The following is a 20,758-nucleotide window of genomic DNA, read 5'->3' on the forward strand; positions in this document are numbered from 1 at the left end:
AGACAAAGCTAGAGACGGAGAGAGATACAGAGAGACAGAGGGAGAGACATAGAGACAGACGCAGAGACAGAGAGAGGCCGAGAGCGAGAGGAGGAGGGAGAAGAGATGATGGGGACAAGGGGAAGCCAAGTCTAAGACAGGAGAGAACCAGTAACAGAACCAGAAGGTGGGCTGGGCGTCGAGGGGCCTGGGCCAGTGTCTGGGGGCATTTCAAGCCTTGCCTGTGCCCCCACACCTGGGCACCCCCCTGTCCACTGCACCCCTGTCCTGTCATCAGACTTGGGGGGTGAAGCACTTGTGAATGGAGAGAGAGGACGCAACTCTGTTCTAACCCAGCAGGCGCTTAGGATTAATTCCTGGACAAATTCAGGAATTCTCACTCTAGCCACCCAGAGCCACGGGTGTGACAATTTCCACAAACTTGTATTCTCTTTTCAAAAGGAGTCTAGAATCACCCTCAAATGCCGGACACTGAAAGCCCCTGGCCAGGAAGCAGTGTAGACCTTTGTTTTTCAAGGAGATTTTGTTACAGAGGGAAAACCCTGCCCCTTGAGTGGCCACTGAGTGCTTGGACCTGCCAGCATTGTGTGGGTTTGCATCTGTGTCCAGCGTCTCGTGGGTTTGCACCTGTGCCCGGACCTGCCAGTGTTGCGTGGGTTTGCACCTGTGCCCAGACCTGCTGGCATCGCGTGGGTTTGCACCTGCACCCAGACCTGCTGGCATTGTGTGGGTTCGCACCTGTGTCCAGCGTTGTGTAGGTTTGCACCTGTACCCAGACCTGCCGGTGTCACATAGGTTTGCACCTTTGTCCAGCATCGTGTAGCTTTGCACCTGTGTCCAGCGTCATGTAGGTTTGCACCTGTGTCCAGTGTCATGTAGGTTTGCACCTGTGCCCGGACCTGCTGGCGTCGCGTGGGTTTGCACCTGTGTCCAGCGTCGTGTAGGTTTGCACCTGTGCCTGGAACTCCCGGAGTTGCGTGGGTTTGCCCCTGTGCCTGGACCTTCTGGCGTTGTGTAGGTTTGCACCTGTACCCAGCGTCACGTGGGTTTGCACCTGTGCCTGGACCTGCCGGCATCGCATGGGTTTGCACCTGTGTCCAGCATTGCGTGGGTTTGCACCTGTGTTTAGTCCACCATCTATGGATGTTCAAGATCCCAGGGACGGCCAAGTTTCAATTCTGTAGGTGCTAATTTACTTCATTTTTCTGGGGCACCAAAGAGTAAATTTAGAAACCCAATGCTATCTTAGGGCACCAAGAGAATTTCAGTTGACGTGAAAATTACTGCTTTTTCCTCATCATGAATAGATGAAAACATTACAAAGGAAGAGTACATTTTCTTCTGAAAAATGAGCTATTTGTCGACAATGGGCTGTTCCCTTTGATGCAGAAACCACGGCTTTGGTCCACTGTCATTAGGCTGACCCTGTGGCTCCCCAGCCAGGAGCGCCCAGAGCCGGGAAGGAAAGGGCACCATTTTCCCCAGCTCTCCCACGATTTCCATGAGAAGGTGGAACCACTGTTTTCAGGGTTGGGGTTTCATCTGCCTGGAGTCCAGAAGCCGGTCTGTGTAGATCCCGGGGAGCAGAGCTGTAGGGGCCTGCAGGGGCGGGGGCAGGTGCGGCGGGGGTCTCCCGTTTTCTCCTGGGCTCTGTGTCCCCTGATGTCACCCCCCTGACCTCCAGCCCCTGGGTTTTGTGGACGGGCCAGGGCCCAGCGCTCGGGTTTAGGATGGGTAAACAGTCGTCCTGTTATCTGTTGGGCACATGGCAGGTGCCTGTCCCGTGCAGGCACTGCCTGCCCCATGGGCATCCGTCTGTGCTAGAACTCCCAGGTGGCTGCGTTTTGAAGAGGATTTTACGGGGGCTGGCTGGGCCCACCCTCTCCCTTGTCTCCCTTCTCTCCCCAGATCCTGCTGTGGCTGTAGGGAGCCCAGGACCCCATGGGCACAAAAGCCTCCATGCAAGCATCAGAGGTGATGCGCCGGGTCCTGCTCAGGCCTTGGGCTTCCTGGCCCTCCCCACTCAGCCTCCTTCCTGCACATCCTGGGGACCAACCTTTGCATCTCCTGCCTGGCTCCACCACAAAACGTCCTTACAGAGGGTCCCAGGGCCACAGCCTCGTTGGGAGTTGGGGGTGGCGCCCGGAGACCACATTTGCACTGAATGCGCTGTTTTCACTCCAGCTGCAGATGACAGAGGAACAGGACGACCAGGGTATCCAAGGGTGTTCTGGGTCCCTCAACCCAGACTTCCTGTGACCACATTGTTGTTAGTTTATCAGGCTTGTGGGGAATTCATGGCTCTTTTAGGGAAACTCATGCTGTCCCCACACCTGTGACCCCTATTTTCCAAACCAAAGTTACAGAAATGTCCTGCATTGGGGATGGCGCTTTCAGGGCGTCAGACCAACGTGGGGGAGGTCTCGGGGCTTCAGATCAACATTGGGGAGGTCTTAGGGCCTCAGATCCATGTTGGGGAGGCCTCCGGGCCTCAGATCCACGTTGGGGAGGCCTCGGGGCCTCAGATCCACGTTGGGGAGGCCTCGGGGCCTCAGATCCACGTTGGGGAGGCCTCAGGGCATCAGAGCAACGTGGGGGAGGCCTCGGGGCCTCAGAGCAACATGGGGGAGGTCTCAGGGTGTCACCAACATGGGGGTGTCACCAACGTGGGGGAGGTCTCGGGGTCAGACCGAGGACGGGGAGGTCTTGGGACATTAGACCAAGGTTGGGGGAAGTCTCGGCATCAGACTGAGGTTGGGGGAGGTCTTGGGGCATCAGACTGAGGTCAAGGAGGTCTCAACGTGTCAGACCAAGGTTGGGGGAGGTCTTGGGCAGAGCAACTCAGGAGCTTGGGGCGTGGCAGCGACTGGAGGTGCTGGGAGGGAGGCGGGTGCCCATTCTGCAGCTTCCTGCTCCTTTGCACAGAGCTCAGCCGAGGCCTCTCATCCCGAGACCTCCACATGGAGGCTTTGAAAACTCCGTCCAAGAAGACAATATCTCAGGGGATGGTGGGGGAAAGGTGTTCCACCCAGCTGACCTCAAGGCCTGTGGCTGTCCCTGGACATTAGTCAGGTTTTGGTGGAAAGCCTAGTGGGGAGGGAGGCCCTGGCTTCTCGTTAGCCTATGGCCACCCCAACTGGCCGGCAGCCTCAGGCCAGGCTGTGTTTGCCCCATGCAGCCGCAGCTTGGGGTTGCCGGACCTTGCTCAGGGCTGTTTGCCTCTGCAGCGGCAGCCTCGGGTGGCAGGGCCTTGCTCCCTCAGGGACTCGGAGTGCCTTGGCCTCAGGGTGTGGGACTGAACACGTGGAACGGCTGTGGAGTTCCATGGCTCAGGCACAGGGCCCTGACCGCATGTGCCCAGCATCTCTGACCTCACCAGAAGTGGGATGCAGGGAGCCTGGGGCTTGGCACTCCCCACCGGCCGCAGCCAACATCCTTGAGAGGAAGCCGTGGGCCTCACCTGGCGATCTTGTCCGTGCAGGACATGGTGATCAGCTGCTCCCCCAGCAGGACGCCGTCCCAGGTCTGCACTGCGCTGGGGCCACGCACGGGGACCGTCCCTTCCCCAGACTCGATCTTGGTGCGCAGGTGCCCGCGGAACTTCCTGACGAGGTGTTTGCTGCTGTGCACTAGGAGATAAAAGAGCGGGGAGGGGTGAGAAGAGGGAAGCCGCCTTGGTTTTGGGAGGTGGGAGAAGAGGAAGGACTGCAACAGAAGTCAAAGGGCCCCTCGCCATGGCTGGACATTTGGCACGAGGAAGGGGCTTCAGAAATAAGCGCCATGTGGGGGTGGGCTCCAGAGCCACACCATCCCGCCTGGGCCAGGCCAACTTCCCAGTCAAGGGTCAGGGAGTAAAAACCCCAGGCTTCATGGGCCAGACTCCCTTTTCACCAACACCCGCCTCTGTTGCGTGAGTGCAGCCACGGCCTGGACCGTGCTCAGGCCAGCAAGGGGCCACTGCGTCCTCAATGCTTCATTTACAGATGCAGACTTGAACACGCAGTTGGACGTGTCGTTTTCAGAGCTTGTGAAACACCGTTTTTCTCACTTTTCAGCCATTAAAAATGTAAATATTTATGCTTAGCTGGAGGGCTGTGCAGAAATAGGTGGTGAGTGGGACTCAGCTCTTACCCTGGTCCAGGTGTCAATCCCGGCTCCATGGTAAGCTGGCTGTGTAACCTTGGGAAAGTGTCTCAAAGTCACTGTGACCTGGTTACTTCCTCTAATGACGAGGGTAATAGCAGTGCTTGCCGCCCAGGCTGTGAGGAGTCGGCGAGGTGGCTCCTGTGAAGGTGCTGGGGTTGCCTGGGCACCTCCACTCTTGCTGTGTCCCCTAATTACCGAGGGTCGCCATGGGCAGGAGCTCCGCCAGGCCCAGAAGTGACGGAGCCTCTGGTGGGTCTCTGTGGTTCCCTCAGGTGTTCTGTGTTCTCCTTTCTAGGGTCCCCTTGACACCCCCCGCCCCCCTATACCACATTCCCCACAATTACTTGGAGAACTAGCATGAGCAAGAGGAAGCTTAAATTTATGTTTCTCTTTCTTTGAAAAAATTTTGTATGTTTTTGTTTTGTTTGAGATGGAGTCTCGCTCTCTTACCCAGGCTGGAGTGCAGTGGCGCAATCTCAGCTCACTGCAACCTCCGCCTCCCAGGTTCAAGAGATTCTCCTGCCTCAGCCTCCTGAGTAGCTGGGATTACAAGCGCTCATCACCACACCCGGCTAATTTTTGTATTTTCAGTAGAGATTGGGTTTCGCCATGTTGGCTAGGCTGGTCTCGAACTCCTGACCTCAGGTGATCCGCCCACCTCAGCCTCTCAAAGTGCTGGGATTACAGGCCTGAGCCACTGCACCCAGCCAAAATCTTGTACGTTAAATCTGGATTATATTGTAATATGGAAATGGCCCACTGCTTTGCATTTGAATTATATATAAAATAGTATAGTGATTATATCATTTACATACATATGATAACATAAGTGAATATTAAATGCTTTCTTTAGAAAGTTCCTATTGAAGTTTTAGAAGCTGTGGAAATGGAATTTCCCCCTCACTTTCCCCCACTGACAGTGCTTGATATGGCTGGGATCCGTGTCCCCACTGAAATCCATGTTGACATGTAATCCCCAGTGTCGGAGGTGGAATTTGGTGGGAGATGACTGGATCATGGGGCGGATTTCTCATGCCCAGTTTACTACCGTCCCCTTGGTGCTGTCCTCGTGGCAGTGAATTGTTCTCATGAGGTCTGGTCATTTAAAAGTGTGTGGCATCAGTCGGGCGCGGTGGCTCACACCTGTAATCCCAGCACTTTGGGAGGCAGAGGCGGGCGGATCACGAGGTCAGGAGATTGAGATCATCTTGGCTAACACGGTGAAACCCCATCTCTACTAAAAATACAAAAAAAAAAAATTAGCCGGGCGCGGTGGCTCATGCCTATAATCCCAGCACTTTGGGAGGCAGAGGCGGGCGGATCACGAGGTCAGGAGATTGAGATCATCTTGGCTAACACAGTGAAACCCCATCTCTACTAAAAATACAAAAAAAAAAATTAGCCGGGCGTGGTGGCGGGTGCCTGTAGTCCCAGCTACTCGGGAGGCTGAGGCAGGAGAATGGCCTGAACCCAGGAGGCGGAGCTTGCAGTGAGCCGAGATTGTGCCACTGTACTCCAGCCTGGGCAACAGAGCAAGACTCCGTCTCAAAAAAAAAAAAAAAAAAAGTGTGTGGCATCTCCCCCGCCCTCTCACTCCTGCTCTGGCCATGTCACTTTCTGCCATGATTGTGAGCTTCCTGAGGCCTCCCCAGAAGCCAAGCAGACGCCAGTATCATGCTTCCTGTACAGCCTGCGGAACCTCAAGCCAATTAAACCTCTTTTCTTTGTAAATTACCCAGTCTCAGGTGTTTCTCTAGAGCAATGTGAGAATGGACTAATAATACAGTGCTGAATGGTAACTAATGCTTGGGTTTATATAGGAACTCTCTCCTAAAGATCCCAAGTAATTTGCAGTGTATTTTCTAATTGTCTCTAAGAGGTGACATTCTTTCACTATACATTCATAGTACCTAAGGCTATGCCTTGGGAAGAAAGATCGCTGCATTCTTTGGAGAAAAAACCCTTTGAGAGGCTTCAGATGGCTTTTCACTCTGTAACCAACTAGATACTTGATGAGATAAAATTTGGACCGGTCTTTGAGTCATTCATGGAAAAAGCGAATGAGAGGTATTGAGCCTGGGCAGGCACAGCAAATAATGCCCAGCTCTTCCCCAGATAAAGCACAAATCTCTTCTTTGCAGCTTTAATGGTGATGGTGATGATAATGGTGGTGGTGATGGTGATAATGGAGGTGATGGTGATGGTGAAGATAATGGTGATGATGGTGGTGGTGGAGATGGTGATATGATGGTGATGATGATGGTGATGATGGTGAAGATAATGATGGCAATGGTGATGATGATGGTGATGGTAATGGTGGTGGTGATGATGGTGATGATGGTAATGGTGGTGGTGATGATGGTGATGGTGATAATGATGATAATGGTGGTGGTGATGATGGTGATGGTGGTGGTGATGGATGATGGTGATGGTGGTGATGATGGTGATGATGATGGTAATGGTGATGGTGGTGGTGATGATGGTGATGGTGGTGGTGATGATGGTGGTGATGATGGTGATGGTGGTGGTGATGGTGGTGGTGATGATGGTGATGGTGGTGGTAATGGTGATGGTGGTGGTGGTGATGGATGATGGTGATGGATGATGGTGATGGTGGTGATGATGGTGATGATGGTGATGGTGGTGGTGATGATGGTGATGATGATGGTGATGGTGATGGTGATGATGGTGGTGATGATAAATTGAACATAAAATAGTTCGTATGACCCAAAACACTTGGTTTAAACTGACTTTTTGCAGGTGGGGTCTTTATGAACATCAGCTTTCTGTGGAAGGCAACGTTGAAAGCATGGAGGAGCCATCACACCTAACAGTTTCCACAACATTACCACAATATTAGGGACTTTACTCTTTCATCTGGGGGATATTTTCTCAGGGAATGTGGTTGTTGCTGTCCCTCCATTTCTGTTATAGTATTCTTATATTCTCCCAACGTTTTAACTATTGTGGTCTTTTTCAAGATCTTGAAAGTTGCCTATTATATTGTAAGGCCTTTCTAAATTTTTACCAGTTGCTACTGCACAACTAACTTTCCATGAAGTACACTTGATAGCCTGTTAATGCCATGACAACAGGGAGGCCCTGCTTTAATTAACAACTAGTTCCTAGGAGTTAACCCAAAGCTTTCAGGTTAGACTAATTTTGCCTGAGGAGCCAGGTGCATGAGATGCTCCTGAGTGTTTATTTTCGGAGGTGTTCAGTCTTGGGCTGCCTTCTCCACAGGCTCCCTGATGAGTTTGAGCAGCCCCAGGGTGGCTTGAATGTCAGTGATCCTGCAGAGCCCATTTCCTCTGGCTCTTTCCTGGCTAATTGTGAGAGGTGGGAAGGAGTTGAAGATGCCACTTAAGGCTGAACAAAATGCCAGTCCAACCAGCAATTGCAGGGAGCTGGCCATAAATGATCTGTAGTGGATTTAGAGTGTGCCTGAGACAGTGAAAGTGTAGAACCTTAAACTCCTGACTGCTGTGTCTACATAGATGCTCCCAAATCCATCCAAACATTATGGTCCAATTCTGACAGTCCAAGTCATCAGACTCTTCATTACAGTGCTTATTAACCTATATAAAACCCTAGATAAAACCCTTGTCTTTTGAGGTCAATATCAAGGTAAATAAGGATAGTTTTTAGATGCTCATTTCTTTTTTTTTTTAATTTTATTATACTTTAAGTTTTAGGGTACATGTGCACAACGTGCAGGTTTGTTACATATGTATACATGTTCCATGTTGGTGTGCTGCACCCAGTAACTCATCATTTAGCATTAGGTATATCTCCTAATGCTATCCCTCCCCCTCCCCCCACTGCACAACAGTCCCCAGTGTGTGATGTTCCCCTTCCTGTGTCCATGTGTTCTCATTGTTCAATTCCCACCTATGAGTGAGAACATGCGGTGTTTGGTTTTTTGTCCTTGTGATAGTTTGCTGAGAATGATGGTTTCCAGTTTCATCCATGTCCCTACAAAGGACATGAACTCATCTTTTTTTTATGGCTGCATAGTATTCCATGGTGTATATGTGCCACATTTTCTTAATCCAGTCTATCATTGTTGGACATTTAGGTTGGTTCCAAGTCTTTGCTACTGTGAATAGTGCCACAATAAACATACGTGTGCATATGTCTTTATAGCAGCATGATTTATAATCCTTTGGGTATATACCCAGTAATGGGATTGCTGGGTCAAATGGTATTTCCAGTTCTAGATCCCTGAGGAATGACCACACTGACTTCCACAATGGTTGAACTAGTTTACAGTCCCACCAACAGTGTAAAAGTGTTCCTATTTCTCCACATCCTCTCCAGCACCTGTTGTTTCCTGACATTTTACTGATTGCCATTCTAACTGGTGTGAGATGGTATCTCATTGTGGCTTTGATTTGCATTTCTCTGATGGCCAGTGATGATGAGCATTTTTTCATGTGTGTTTTGGCTGCATAAATGTCTTCTTTTGAGAAGTGTTTGTTCATATCCTTCACCCGCTTTTTGAATGGGGTTGTTTTTTTCTTGTAAATTTGTTTGAGTTCATTGTAGATTCTGGATATTAGCCCTTTGTCAGATGAGTAGGTTGCAAAAAATTTTCTCCCATTCTATAGGTTGCCTGTTCACTCTGATGTTAGTTTCTTTTGCTGTGCAGAAGCTCTTTAGTTTAATTAGATCCCATTTGTCAATCTTGGCTTTTGTTGCCATTGCTTTTGGTGTTTTAGACATGAAGTCCTTGCCCATGCCTATGTCCTGAATGGTAATGCCTAGATTTTCTTCTAGGGTTTTTATGGTATTAGGTCTAACATGTAAGCTTTAATCCATCTTGAATTAATTTTTGTATAAGGTGTAAGGAAGGGATCCATTTTCAGCTTTCTACATATGGCTAGCCAGTTTTCCCAGCACCATTTATTAAATAGGGAATCCTTTCCCCATTGCTTGTTTTTGTCAGGTTTGTCAAAGATCAGATGGTTGTAGATGTGTGGTATTATTTCTGAGGGCTCTGTTCTGTTCCATTGGTCTATATCTCTGTTTTGGTACCAGTACCATGCTGTTTTGGTTACTGTAGCCTTGTAGTATAGTTTGAAGTCAGGTAGCATGATGCCTCCAGCTTTGTTCTTTTGGCTTAGGATTGACTTGGCGATGTGGGCTCTTTTTGGTTCCATATGAATTTTAAAGTAGTTTTTTCCAATTCTGTGAAGAAAGTCATTGGTAGCTTGATGGGGATGGTATTCAGTCTATAAATTACCTTGGGCAATATGGCCATTTTCATGATACTGATTCTTCCTGCCCATGAGCATGTATTGTTCTTCGATTTGTGTCCTCTTTTATTTCATTGAGCTGTGGTTTGTAGTTCTCCTTGAAGAGGCCCTTCACATCCCTTGTAAGTTGGATTCCTAGGTATTTTATTCTCTTTGAAGCAATTGTGAATGGGAGTTCACTCATGATTTGGCTCTCTGTTTGTCCGTTATTGGTATATAAGAATGCTTGTGATTTTTGTACATTGATTTTGTATCCTGAGACTTTGCTGAAGTTGCTTATCAGCTTGAGGGAATTTTGGGCTGAGACGATGGGGTTTTCTAGATATACAATCATGTCATCTGCAAACAGGGACAATTTGACTTCCTCTTTTTCTAATTGAATACCCTTTATTTCCTTCTCCTGCCTGATTGCCCTGGCCAGAACTTCCAACACTATGTTGAATAGGAGTGGTGAGAGAGGGCATCCCTCTCACTGTCTTGTGCCAGTTTTCAAAGGGAATGCTTCCAGTTTTTGCCCATTCAGTATGATATTGGCTGTGCATTTGTCATAGATAGTTCTTATTATTTTCAGATACGTCCCATCAATACCTAATTTATTGAGAGTTTTTAGCATGAAGAGTTGTTGAATTTTGTCAAAGGCCTTTTCTGCATCTATTGAGATAATCATGTGGTTTTTGTCTTTGGTTCTGTTTATATGCTGGATTACGTTTATTGATTTTCGTATGTTGAAGCAGCCTTGCATCCCAGGGATGAAGCCCACTTGATCATGGTGGATAAGCTTTTTGATGTGCTGCTGGATTCAGTTTGCCCGTATTTTATTGAGGATTTTTGCATCGATGTTCATCAGGGATATTGGTCTAAAATTCTCTTTTTTTGTTGTGTCTCTGCCAAGGCGTTGGTATCAGGATGATGCTGGCCTCGTAAAATGAGTTAGAGAGGATTCCCTCTTTTTCTATTGATTGGAATAGTTTCAGAAGGAATGGTACCAGCTCCTCTTTGTACCTCTGGTAGAATTTGGCTGTGAACCCATCTGGTCCTGGACTTTTTTTGGTTGGTAAGCTGTTGATCATTGCCTCAATTTCAGAGCCTGTTATTGGTATATTCAGAGATTCAACTTCTTCCTGGTTTAGTCTTGGGAGGATGTATGTGTCAAGGAATTTATCCATTTCTTCTAGATTTTCTAGTTTATTTGCATAGAGGTGTTTGTAGTATTCTCTGATGGTAGTTTGTATTTCTGTGGGATTGGTGGTGATATCCCCTTTATCATTTTTTATTGCATCTATTTGATTCTTCTCTCTTTTCTTCTTTATTAGTCTTGCTAGTGGTCTATCACATTTTGTTGATCTTTTCAAAAACCAGCTCCTGGATTCATTAATTTTTTGAAGGGTTTTTTGTGTCTCTATTTCCTTCAGTTCTGCTCTGATCTTAGTTATTTCTTGCCTTCTGCTAGCTTTTGAATGTGTTTGCTCTTGCTTTTCTAGTTCTTTTAATTATGATGTTAGGGTGTCAATTTTAGATCTTTCCTGCTTTCTCTTGTGGGCATTTAGTGCTATGAATTTCCCTCTACACACTGCTTTGAATGTGTCCCAGAGATTCTCGTATGTTGGGCCTTTGTTCTCATTGGTTTCAAAGAACATCTTTATTTCTGTCTTCATTTCATTATTTACCCAGTAGTCATTCAGGAGCAGGTTGTTCAGTTTCCATGTAGTTGAGCAGTTTTGAGTGAGTTTCTTTCTAGTTTGATTGCACTGTGGTCTGAGAGACAGTTTGCTATAATTTCTGTTCTTTTACATTTGCTGAGGAGTGCTTTACTTCCAATTATGTGGTCAGTTTTGGAGTAGGTGTGGTGTGGTGCTGAAAAAAATGTATATTCTGTTGATTTGGGGTGGAGAGTTCTGTAGATATCTATTAGGTCCACTTGGTGCAGAGCTGAGTTGAATTCCTGGGTATCCTTGTTAACTTTCTGTCTCATTGATCTGTCTAATGTTGACAGTGGGGTGTTAAAGTCTCCCATTATTATTGTGTGGGAGTCTAAGTGTCTTTGTAGGTCACTAAGGACTTGCTTTATGAATCTGGGTGCTCCTGTATTGGGTGCATATATATTTAGGATAATTAGCTCTTCTTGTTGAATTGATCCCTTTACCATTATGTAATGGCCTTCTTTGTCTCTTTTGATCTTTGTTGGTTTAAAGGCTGTTTTATTAGAGACTAGGATTGCAACCCCTGCCTTTTTTTGTTTTCCATTTGCTTGGTAGATCTTCCTCCCTCCCTTTATTTTGAGCCTATGTGTGTCCCTGCACGTGAGATGGGTTTCCTGAATACAGCACATTGATGGGTCTTGACTCTTTATCCAATTTGCCAGTCTGTCCTTTCATTGGAGCATTTAGCCCATTTACATTTAAAGTTAATATTGTTATGTGTGAATTTGATGCTGTCATTATGATGTTAGCTGGTTATTTTGCTCGTTAGTTGATGCAGTTTCTTCCTAGCCTTGATGGTCTTTACAGTTTGGCATGTTTTTGCAGTGGCTGGTACCGGTTATTCCTTTCCATGTTTGGTGCTTCCTTCAGGAGTTCTTGTAGGGCAGGCCTGGTGGTGACAAAATCTCTCAGCATTTGCTTGTCTGTAAAGTATTTTATTTGTCCTTCACTTATGAAGCTTAGTTTGGCTGGATATGAAATTCTGGGTTAAAATTCTTTTCTTTAAGAATGTCGAATGTTGGTCCCCACTCTCTTCTGGCTTATAGGGTTTCTGCCGAGAGATCAGCTGTTAGTCTGATGGGCTTCCCTTTGTGGGTAACCCGACCTTTCTCTCTGGCTGCCCTTAACATTTTTTCCTTCATTTCAACGTTGGTGAATCTGACAATTATGTGTCGTGGAGCTGCTCTTCTCTCGAGGAGTATCTTTGTGGCATTCTCTGTATTTCCTGAATCTGAATGTTGGCCTGCCTTGCTAGATTGGGGAAGTTCTCCTGGATAATATCCTGCAGAGTGTTTTCCAACTTGGTTCCATTCTCCCCATCACTTTCAGGTACACCAATCAGACGTAGATTTGGTCTTTTCACATAGTCCCATATTTCTTGGAGGCTTTCTTCATTTCTTTTTATTCTTTTTTCTCTAAACTTCTCTTCTTGATTCATTTCATTCATTTGATCTTCCATCACTGATACCCTTTCTTCCAGTTGATCGCATCGGCTACTGAGGCTTCTGCATTTGTCATGTAGCTCTCGTGCCTTGATTTTCAGCTCCATTAGTTCCTTTAAGGACTTCTCTGCATTGGTTATTCTAGTTATCCATTCGTCTAATTTTTTTTCAAAACTTTTAACTTCTTTGCCATTGGTTCGAATTTCCTCCTGTAGCTCAGAGTAGTTTGATCGTCTGAAGCCTTCTTCTCTCAACTCATCAAAGTCATTCTCCATCCAGCTTTGTTCCATTGCTGGTGAGGCGCTGCATTCCTTTGGAGGAGGAGAGGTGCTCTGATTTTAAGAGTTTCCAGTTTTTCTGCTCTGTTTTTTTTTTCCCCATCTTTGTGCTTTTATCTACCTTTGGTCTTTGATGATTGTGATGTACAGATGGGTTTTTGGTGTGGATGTCCTTTCTGTTTGTTAGTTTTCCTTCTAACAGTCAGGACCCTCAGTTGCAGGTCTGTTGGAGTTTGCTAGAGGTCCACTCCAGACCCTGTTATGCCTGGGTATCTGCAGCGGTGGCTGCAGAACAGCAGATATTGGTGAACCGCAGATGCTGCTGCCTGATTGTTCCTCTGGAAGTTTTGTCTCAGAGGAGTACCCGGCCGTGTGAGGTGTCAGTCTGCCTCTACTGGGGTGTGCCTCCCAGTTAGGCTACTCGGGGGTCAGGGACCCACTTGAGGAGGCAGTCCGCCTGATCTCAGCTCTCAAACTGCATGATGAGAGAACCACTACTCTCTTCAAAGCTGTCAGAGAGGGACATTTAAGTCTGCAGAGGTTACTGCTGTCTTTTTGTTTGTCTGTGCCCTGCCCCCAGAGGTGGAGCCTACAGAGGCAGGCAGGCCTCCTTAAGCTGTGGTGGGCTCCACCCAGTTTGAGCTTCCCAGCTGCTTTGTTTACCTAATCAAACAACTAACTCGGCAATGGCAGGCGCCCCTCCCCCAGCCTCACTGCCACCTTGCAGTTTGATTTCGGACTGCTATGCTAGCAATCAGCGAGACTCCGTGGGTGTAGGACCCTCCGAGCCAGGTGTGGGATATAATCTCCTGGTATGCCATTTTTTAAGCCTGTTGGAAAAGCGTAGAATTAGGGTGGGAGTGACCCGATTTTCCAGGTGCTGTCTGTCACCCCTTTCTTTGACTAGGAAAGGGAATTCTGTGACCCCTTGCGCTTCCCAGGTGAGGCGATGCCTCGCCCTGTTTCAGCTCAAGCATGGTGCACTGCACCCACTGTCCTGCACCTACTATCTGGCACTCCCCAGTGAGATGAACCCGGTACCTCAGTTGGAAATGCAGAAATCACCCGTCTTCTGCGTCGCTCACGCTGGGAGCTGTAAACCGGAGCTGTTCCTATTCGGCCATCTTGGCTCCTCCCCCTAGATCCTCATTTCTAAATGAGGATGTGCTTTAGAAAATTGTTCAAGTGAATCTTTTATTTTTAGAGGAGAATCAAAAGGAATTGGAGACAAACAACAAGAGGTTTGTCCCCTGGGGAGCTAAAGATTTATCTAAAAAGCGATGCATGGTTGCTACAATCACAAGGGGGAGAGAGAGCACCAAAAATGAAACAAATCACAGGCATGAGAAAGGAAGAAAATATTTTTAAACACCAAATAAATTTTAGATTTTCAAACTGTCTTCAAAAGGCACATCCCAGAAAGTCTGCCTGTGAAGCAACCTAGTATTCATTGTAATAATAATATCCACAGTAGTTACCATGTGGCCATGTGGGTGCACTTTGCCATATTTGATTGATGATGATGATGATAGTGATGATGCTGGATTATAAGGCCATTAAAAGTCATTATCCTACAGTGCACGGATATTATCATATTTTGCATATTTCTGTAACTCCGTGGGAAAATCTGAAGCAGGAATTTAAGGAACTGTATTTTATATTCCCTGACTTCCTATGGGATTTTGGTTAAATCTCTTCAACTGCCTTTCTAATCGTTGAATGGAATTGGCTTAGAACAAACGTACTAGGCTCATAGCATGAACTTGTAGGTAAACATATGACATAATCTATTTTTCTTGGCATTTTCTGGACACAGACTGGAGAATTTAAGCTGCTAAGTTCTCAGAAAATGGCTGTAAGAACTGAGTTTACCAGGTTATTTAAAAACCATGCCAAGAAAGAAGAATTTGCAGGCAGGTCATTGGTGGGTTGGGAGGAGAGGAGCTGCTCAACCACAGTGAAGTACAGAGATCCTCATCTTCTGCTCCATCTGGGCTCTTTCAGAACTGCCTGAGTTCTATCCCAGGCCTCCCAGGGCCACTAAAGGACCCGTCGCCCTTGTGAGTCTGTGCTGACAGCAGTCATTGGAATCCTGACTCTAACATAGACACCCACAGCATGTTCTCCTGGTGTGGGAATAAATGTCTTTCAGGCATTTGTCCCTACCTTAACTGACCTGGCCCCTCTAGGTCCAGGGGAAAGCCACAGATGTGGCAGTTTTGAGTCGCCTGAGATGAATGGAGTAGCCCTGGGTCACATGACATTGAAGACTGAGTCCGCGGTCTCTGTCGCGAAAGCAGCTTTCCCCTCGGTCACATGCGATGCACCATGAACAATTTTCATTCCTGCCTGTGATGCCACGGAGTGGGGAGTCCGGCCATAAGCTCTGCCTGGCCTCTGCAGACAGACAGGCTACGAGGCTGTCCATGCCTCCAAGCCCTTTCTACAAAGCCAGCAAGGAAACAAATGCCCAGTCTGAAGAGGTGATTTAAGGAGTTCAAACCTGGTGGCTCAAAACCCGACCTGTGCTCAGAAAACTAGAGTCTTGGATGCCCCTGTGCCCCGAATGCATCAGAATCTCGGCCAGAGTGCATGGGGTGAGCTGCATTGGTAAACACTGGCCTGGGACCCTGATAGATAAGCCAGAGCTGGAAACAACAAACTTGAATGCCTTCCGAAGCTAGCAGGTGACACAGCTCCCAAAATACCTGAGACCAATTGGCATTGATACCATATCTAAGGCCTCCAGGAATGGGGAATTTATGATCTAGACAAATGTTTTTGAGGGGAAAAATAAAATGGGGACATCTAGAATTTCTCGAGCCACATGCATCCCAGGAAAGTGGGGCTTGATGGCAACTCCAGGGCCCTCGTGTTGTGTCTAAGACTTGGAGCCCCTGAGCCTGGGCCTCGGGTGGTTGGGGCTTGGGGAATTCCTGGTCCTGCTGAGCTGTTGGAGCAGGTTGCTGCCAGGAGGCAGCTGCTCAGCAGCCACCAGAGAGTCAGAAGTGTGCTCCTAGAAACCCCAAGTCAGACTCGCTTCTCTCCTGGGCCTTTGGTTACATCATACTTACTGTCATGATTATTTAAACCTATCTACAGAAATTTTTTCTTATGCTCTACCCTGTGTTCCTTCATTTTTAAAAGAAGGGGGAACAATCTTGGGCACCAAACTTCTTTTTGACTTAATCACGTCATAGTTATATTGATAGATCTGATGCATCAGATACGTGTCGTGTGCTTGTATGTGCACATATGCTTATGTGTGTTTGTGTGTGCACATGTGCTTATGTATCTGTTTGTATGTGCAGATGTGCTTATGTACGCTTGTGTGTGCACACGTGCTTATGTACATGTGTTTGCGTGCACATGTGCTTATGTCTGTGTGTGCACATGTGCATATGTGTGTGCACATATGTGCTTATGTATGTGTGTTCGTGTGTGCACTTGTGCTTGTTTGTGCACATGATTATGTACGTGTGTGCACATGTGCTTATGTATGTGTGCACATGTGCTTATGTATGTGTGTACATGTACTTATGTATGTTTTTGTGCACATGTGCTTGTGTGTGTGTGCACATGTGCTTGTGTGTGTGTGTGTATGTATGGGTATATATGTGTGAGAAAGGGAGAAGTCTGGCACAGTTGAGAGAGGGGTTAGCAGGCGTGGCCACTGTGGAGATGCACAATAGCTCAATGCAGGCCAGAGGGGAGACTGAGGAAGGGATGAGCTCAAGTGACCAGGACCAAGCACTGTGCTGGTGAGAGGAGACATGGCAGGTCCAGAAGGGGCCAGAGGCAGAGAGCACTCGAGAAGACTGAAACCTCTGTGCAGAGTCTCCTTCGGTTTCAGATGAGCTCCTCTGGCCCCCAGCAAAGGTCTCGGTGGAGGGGACTGAGCTCTCTGCACTCTGCGGCCTCTGCATTTGTGAGAATAACATCATGGCCCTCAGGGCTTCCTTTGTTCCCTGGGCTTCTTTTGGGAATGTGGGCCTTTGAATTGGAGGGGCAGTGCCGCTGGGTTTCTGCAGGGTTAATCCATAGGAGGGAGGCAGTGCCAGCTGCAGACCTCTGGGAACAGTGCAAACTGGATGTGTCCAGCTCCCGCTGCCAGCCTTTCCTTTGGGGGCTTGTCACCATCGACACTGCCCTTGGCTAGCCCTGGAGGAGCCCCTCACAGCAAAAGCCTGGCCACTGGCATCCCCTTATCCATGGTCGAACCCTCTTTAAAGGGTAACAAAGACATACACCGCCTGAGTTAGCAACGTGGAGACCCCTGCCTCTTATTGTAAAGGAGCTTAAAGCATCTCTCTGCAGGGGAAATGGCAGGAGTTGTTCCTGAAGGTCTCTGCCTTCCTCAGGCAGTTCGAAGGATGCAGAGCCAGCACTCTGAAGGGTCCTTCCAAGCAGAGAACAGCAGGAACTTGAGTTCTCCTGCCTTTACTGAGTGACTTTGGCAGATGAGTGCCTGTTATAGGAGAGTTCACCAAGTACCTTCCTTCTCCACGCTCTCCAGATGGGAGAGCGGAGGAGCGGCACCAGCCCAATGCAGAGGCACAGCACAGGCAGGAGTTTCTCAATTTTGCCTGGCATATCTGCTGCAAAAATGTGAGAAAAATGCTTTATTTTTTCTCCTACCAGCACCTGCCACTTCTTAAAAGCACCATGAAATAAAAGACATCTGTGTCTGGAAGTGAACCTCAGGGTGCCTTGGAGAACGTATTTGTTTTTCTAAAGCACAGACACTGCAGTAGAAAGTGAGGGCTGGCTGGAGAGGCTGCAGTTGGTGATCGATGTACAGAGACGTGGGAGGCCCAGTGGACTAGAACTGTCTCCTGGGGAGACCACGGGGTCTCAGGCGTGGACAAGGCTCCTGCTGTTCTCATTCAGCCCTCTCCCAACTCCCACCAGGGACACATTAGCCAAGGAAGAGGCTGGATAACTTAGCGCCAACCTTAAGCATTTGGCGGGACTTTTCCTCTCAATTCTGAGGGTTCCTAGGTGGGTCTTTACGATGCCAACCCTTTAAAGAAGAATGGAAAGATAATTCCCAGTAGCTGTCCAATGGACCAGATTTCACAAAATTCCCAATAGCTGTGCAGTGTACCAGATTTCACAGTTTTATAGGGTGAGCTGGTATCATGTAGCTCTGGCTTGCTGAATATGTCCAGTGAAAATGAAGCCACTCCTGGTGGTTTTTCTGTCTCTCTGTTCCTGAGTTGGCCTGGTAGTGGGGGGTGCCCTGTGTGATCTTGTGGGGCCACACTGGGTTCCCTTCCCTCTGGGGAGGGCTGTATTCACTTCTCAGGTACTCAGGCCGCCCCTGCCTCTCTCTCCCTACTGCAGGAAGTTCCTTTAAAAGTCCCTGATGTTGAACAGGCGTCCTTTTCTTCATTCCTAGTTTGACGGGATTCTCTCATTTAATTTCCAAAGGGTGTGGAAATACTACCCAAATTCACTTACAGAGAACCCTATCCAGCCATCCCAGAGGATCCACTTACAGAGAACCGTATCCAGCCATCCCAAAGGGAAAGCAGAGGGGCTGGAGGGAAGTCCGCAAAAAGGAGGAGGAATGTTCTGGGCCAGCATCCTGTGTGAGGACTGCAGAATCAGGCTAAGCTCATGTGAGATTAAAGACACCATTTTCCCCACACCTTCTTGCCTTTGGTGGAGGCTGCATGACAAGCCTGACAACAGCAGGGCATTACAAAAATGCTTAATTTTCCTTACCTTGGTAATTAAAACACCATGTAGCCTTCCACCGGAGGAGAGTCAGGCCAAAGCCAAGCCTTAATAGCTGTGTGCTGTCCATGTATGTCTACCAGAGATTTCCTCCCTCATCAGGACTGGACCCCTCATCATACACATATCACATACACCGCACACACACCGCACACATAGCACACACACCGCACACACCACATGCATTGCCTGCATTGAAAGATCTGCCTGGAGCTGCTTCTGGAAAGGGTGTGGGAGCATGTGAATGTGTGTGTGATGTATGTGATATGCACGTGGTATATGTGGTATACATGTGTGTTGTATATGCTATGTGTGGTGTATGTGGTCTGTGTGTGGTATGCATGTGCTTGTGGCATGTGTGTGGTATATGTGGTGTGTGTGTGCAATGTATGTGGTATGCATGTGTGGCATATATGGCATGCGTGTAGTGTACATGATATGTATGTGGTGTATATGGTATGTGTGCTATGTGTGTGATGTGTGTGGTATATGTGGTGTGTGTGTGGTGTATGTGATATGTGTGGTGTGTGTGGTATGCATGTGGTATATGGTATGTGTTTGTGGTATATGATGTGTGTGGTGTATGTGGTCTGTGTGTGGTATATGGTATATGTGGTATGCATGTGGTGCTTGTGACGTGTGTGGTATATGTGGTGTGTGCAGTGTATGTGGTATGTGTGTAGTGTATGTGACATGAGTGTAGTGTATGTGGTATGTGTGGTATATATGGTATGTGTGTGGTGTATGTGGTTTGTGTGTAGTGATATGCATGTGCTATATGTGGTATGTGTGTGGTGTGCGTGGTATATGTGGTATGCATGTGTGGTGTGTGTGGTATATGTGGTATGCGTGTAGTGTATGTGGTGTGTTGTATGTGTGTGGTGTGTGTGGTATACATGTGTGGTATATGTGGTGTGTGTGTGGTGTATGTGGTATATACATATATGTGTGTGACATATGCAGATAGCACTAAGCAATAGGATTTCATCATTAAAATGAAAGAGGAGTTTCCCTGAAACATCTTTTCTTTTATCATGGAGTTGCTGATGTCAAGGGTGGCTTCAAGGGAGAGCCCCACCCTGCCCCACGCCCTGCCCTCCGACCCTGGCAATCGCAGCATCACTGCCCTTTGCTGATGGAGAGGACAGAGGGGCGGGGGCTGCGTGGGTGCGTTCTGTCTCACCTCCACCGATAAATGCTCACAGGGCGGGTTTGCAGTGGAACTTTATAGTTCACCTGGGGAAACCCCTTTGCAGGGAATCACTCATCCCTGGCTTGGTTGCAAAAGCTGAGCTTTTTTCCTCCCCAACGCTGTGAGCAAAGGCAAGCAGAGCCAGTTGGAATTTGCTCCCAGCCTGCGTAACTCTCACTGGTCTTCCCTTCATTCCATTTTCCCAGCCCAGGACACAGGGATTGTCTGAGTTATTAAAGCAGAGAGCTATGGCAATTAGGTAGCTAATTTTAGGCCTCAGACTACTCTTCTGCCAATCACTTGAGCATTTCAGACTAAGATTTTGGAGGCATGGTTATCCCACTAATTGTAGATGCAATCCCCTTCCAGTACCCAAGGGCCCCACACACCGCGCCCCCGCACTGGGCTGTGAAAGCCCAGGACAGAGTCCCAGATGGAGGGAGCTGGGGGCTGTTGGCCTACAGAAGGTAAAAGCATGGTCTCTTACTGTCTGTGGTGATCTCGTAGGGAGAGTGGAGTCTTGCGTCTCCACAGGGGGAGGTGCTCACGTAGAGATGGAAGAGGATGTTTTCTTGCAGCCGGTAGCCACCTTCTTTTAACCGCACGAATATCGATCGCTCTGAGTCCTCGCGCCGCTTGCTAGGGTCACAAAGAGGTTTGGGGTCATTTATCACAAACCAAACCAGAAACATTCCAACCAGGTGAAAGCTTGAGTCCTGTTTTGTAGAGTTGTTCCCCAAGTTTTCCTTTATATTTTTCCTTTTTTTTTTCTTTTTTTTTTTTTTCTGAGACGGAGTCTTGTTCTGTCGCCCAGGCTGGAGTGCAATGGTGCGATCTTGGCTCACTGCAACCTCCACCCACTGAGTTCAAGCAATTCTTCTGCCTTGAGTATCAAGCGATACTCAGCCTCCCGAGTAGCTGGGATTACAGGCATGCGCCACCACGCCTAGTTCATTTTTGTATTTTTAGTAGATACGGGGTTTCACCATGTTGGCCAGGT

At 47.8% G+C, this 20,758-nt stretch overlaps 1 protein-coding gene across 2 annotated transcripts in view; it reads right to left on the reverse strand.

Moving 5' to 3' along the window:
- Positions 1-20,758, reverse strand: part of ADARB2 (adenosine deaminase RNA specific B2 (inactive)) — a 547,987-nt gene that overhangs the window by 36,514 nt on the left and 490,715 nt on the right. For both annotated transcript variants that reach the window (XM_055353754.2, XM_004048984.5), the window contains 2 exons: positions 20,246-20,397; positions 3,461-3,629 (listed from right to left, as the gene is read on the reverse strand). In XM_055353754.2, the coding sequence (XP_055209729.2) occupies positions 3,461-3,629; positions 20,246-20,397 (321 nt within the window). The remainder of the gene's footprint in view (positions 1-3,460; positions 3,630-20,245; positions 20,398-20,758) is intronic.

This window comes from Gorilla gorilla, chromosome 8, assembly GCF_029281585.2.
Source record: "Gorilla gorilla gorilla isolate KB3781 chromosome 8, NHGRI_mGorGor1-v2.1_pri, whole genome shotgun sequence".
Classification (NCBI taxonomy): domain Eukaryota; kingdom Metazoa; phylum Chordata; class Mammalia; order Primates; family Hominidae; genus Gorilla; species Gorilla gorilla.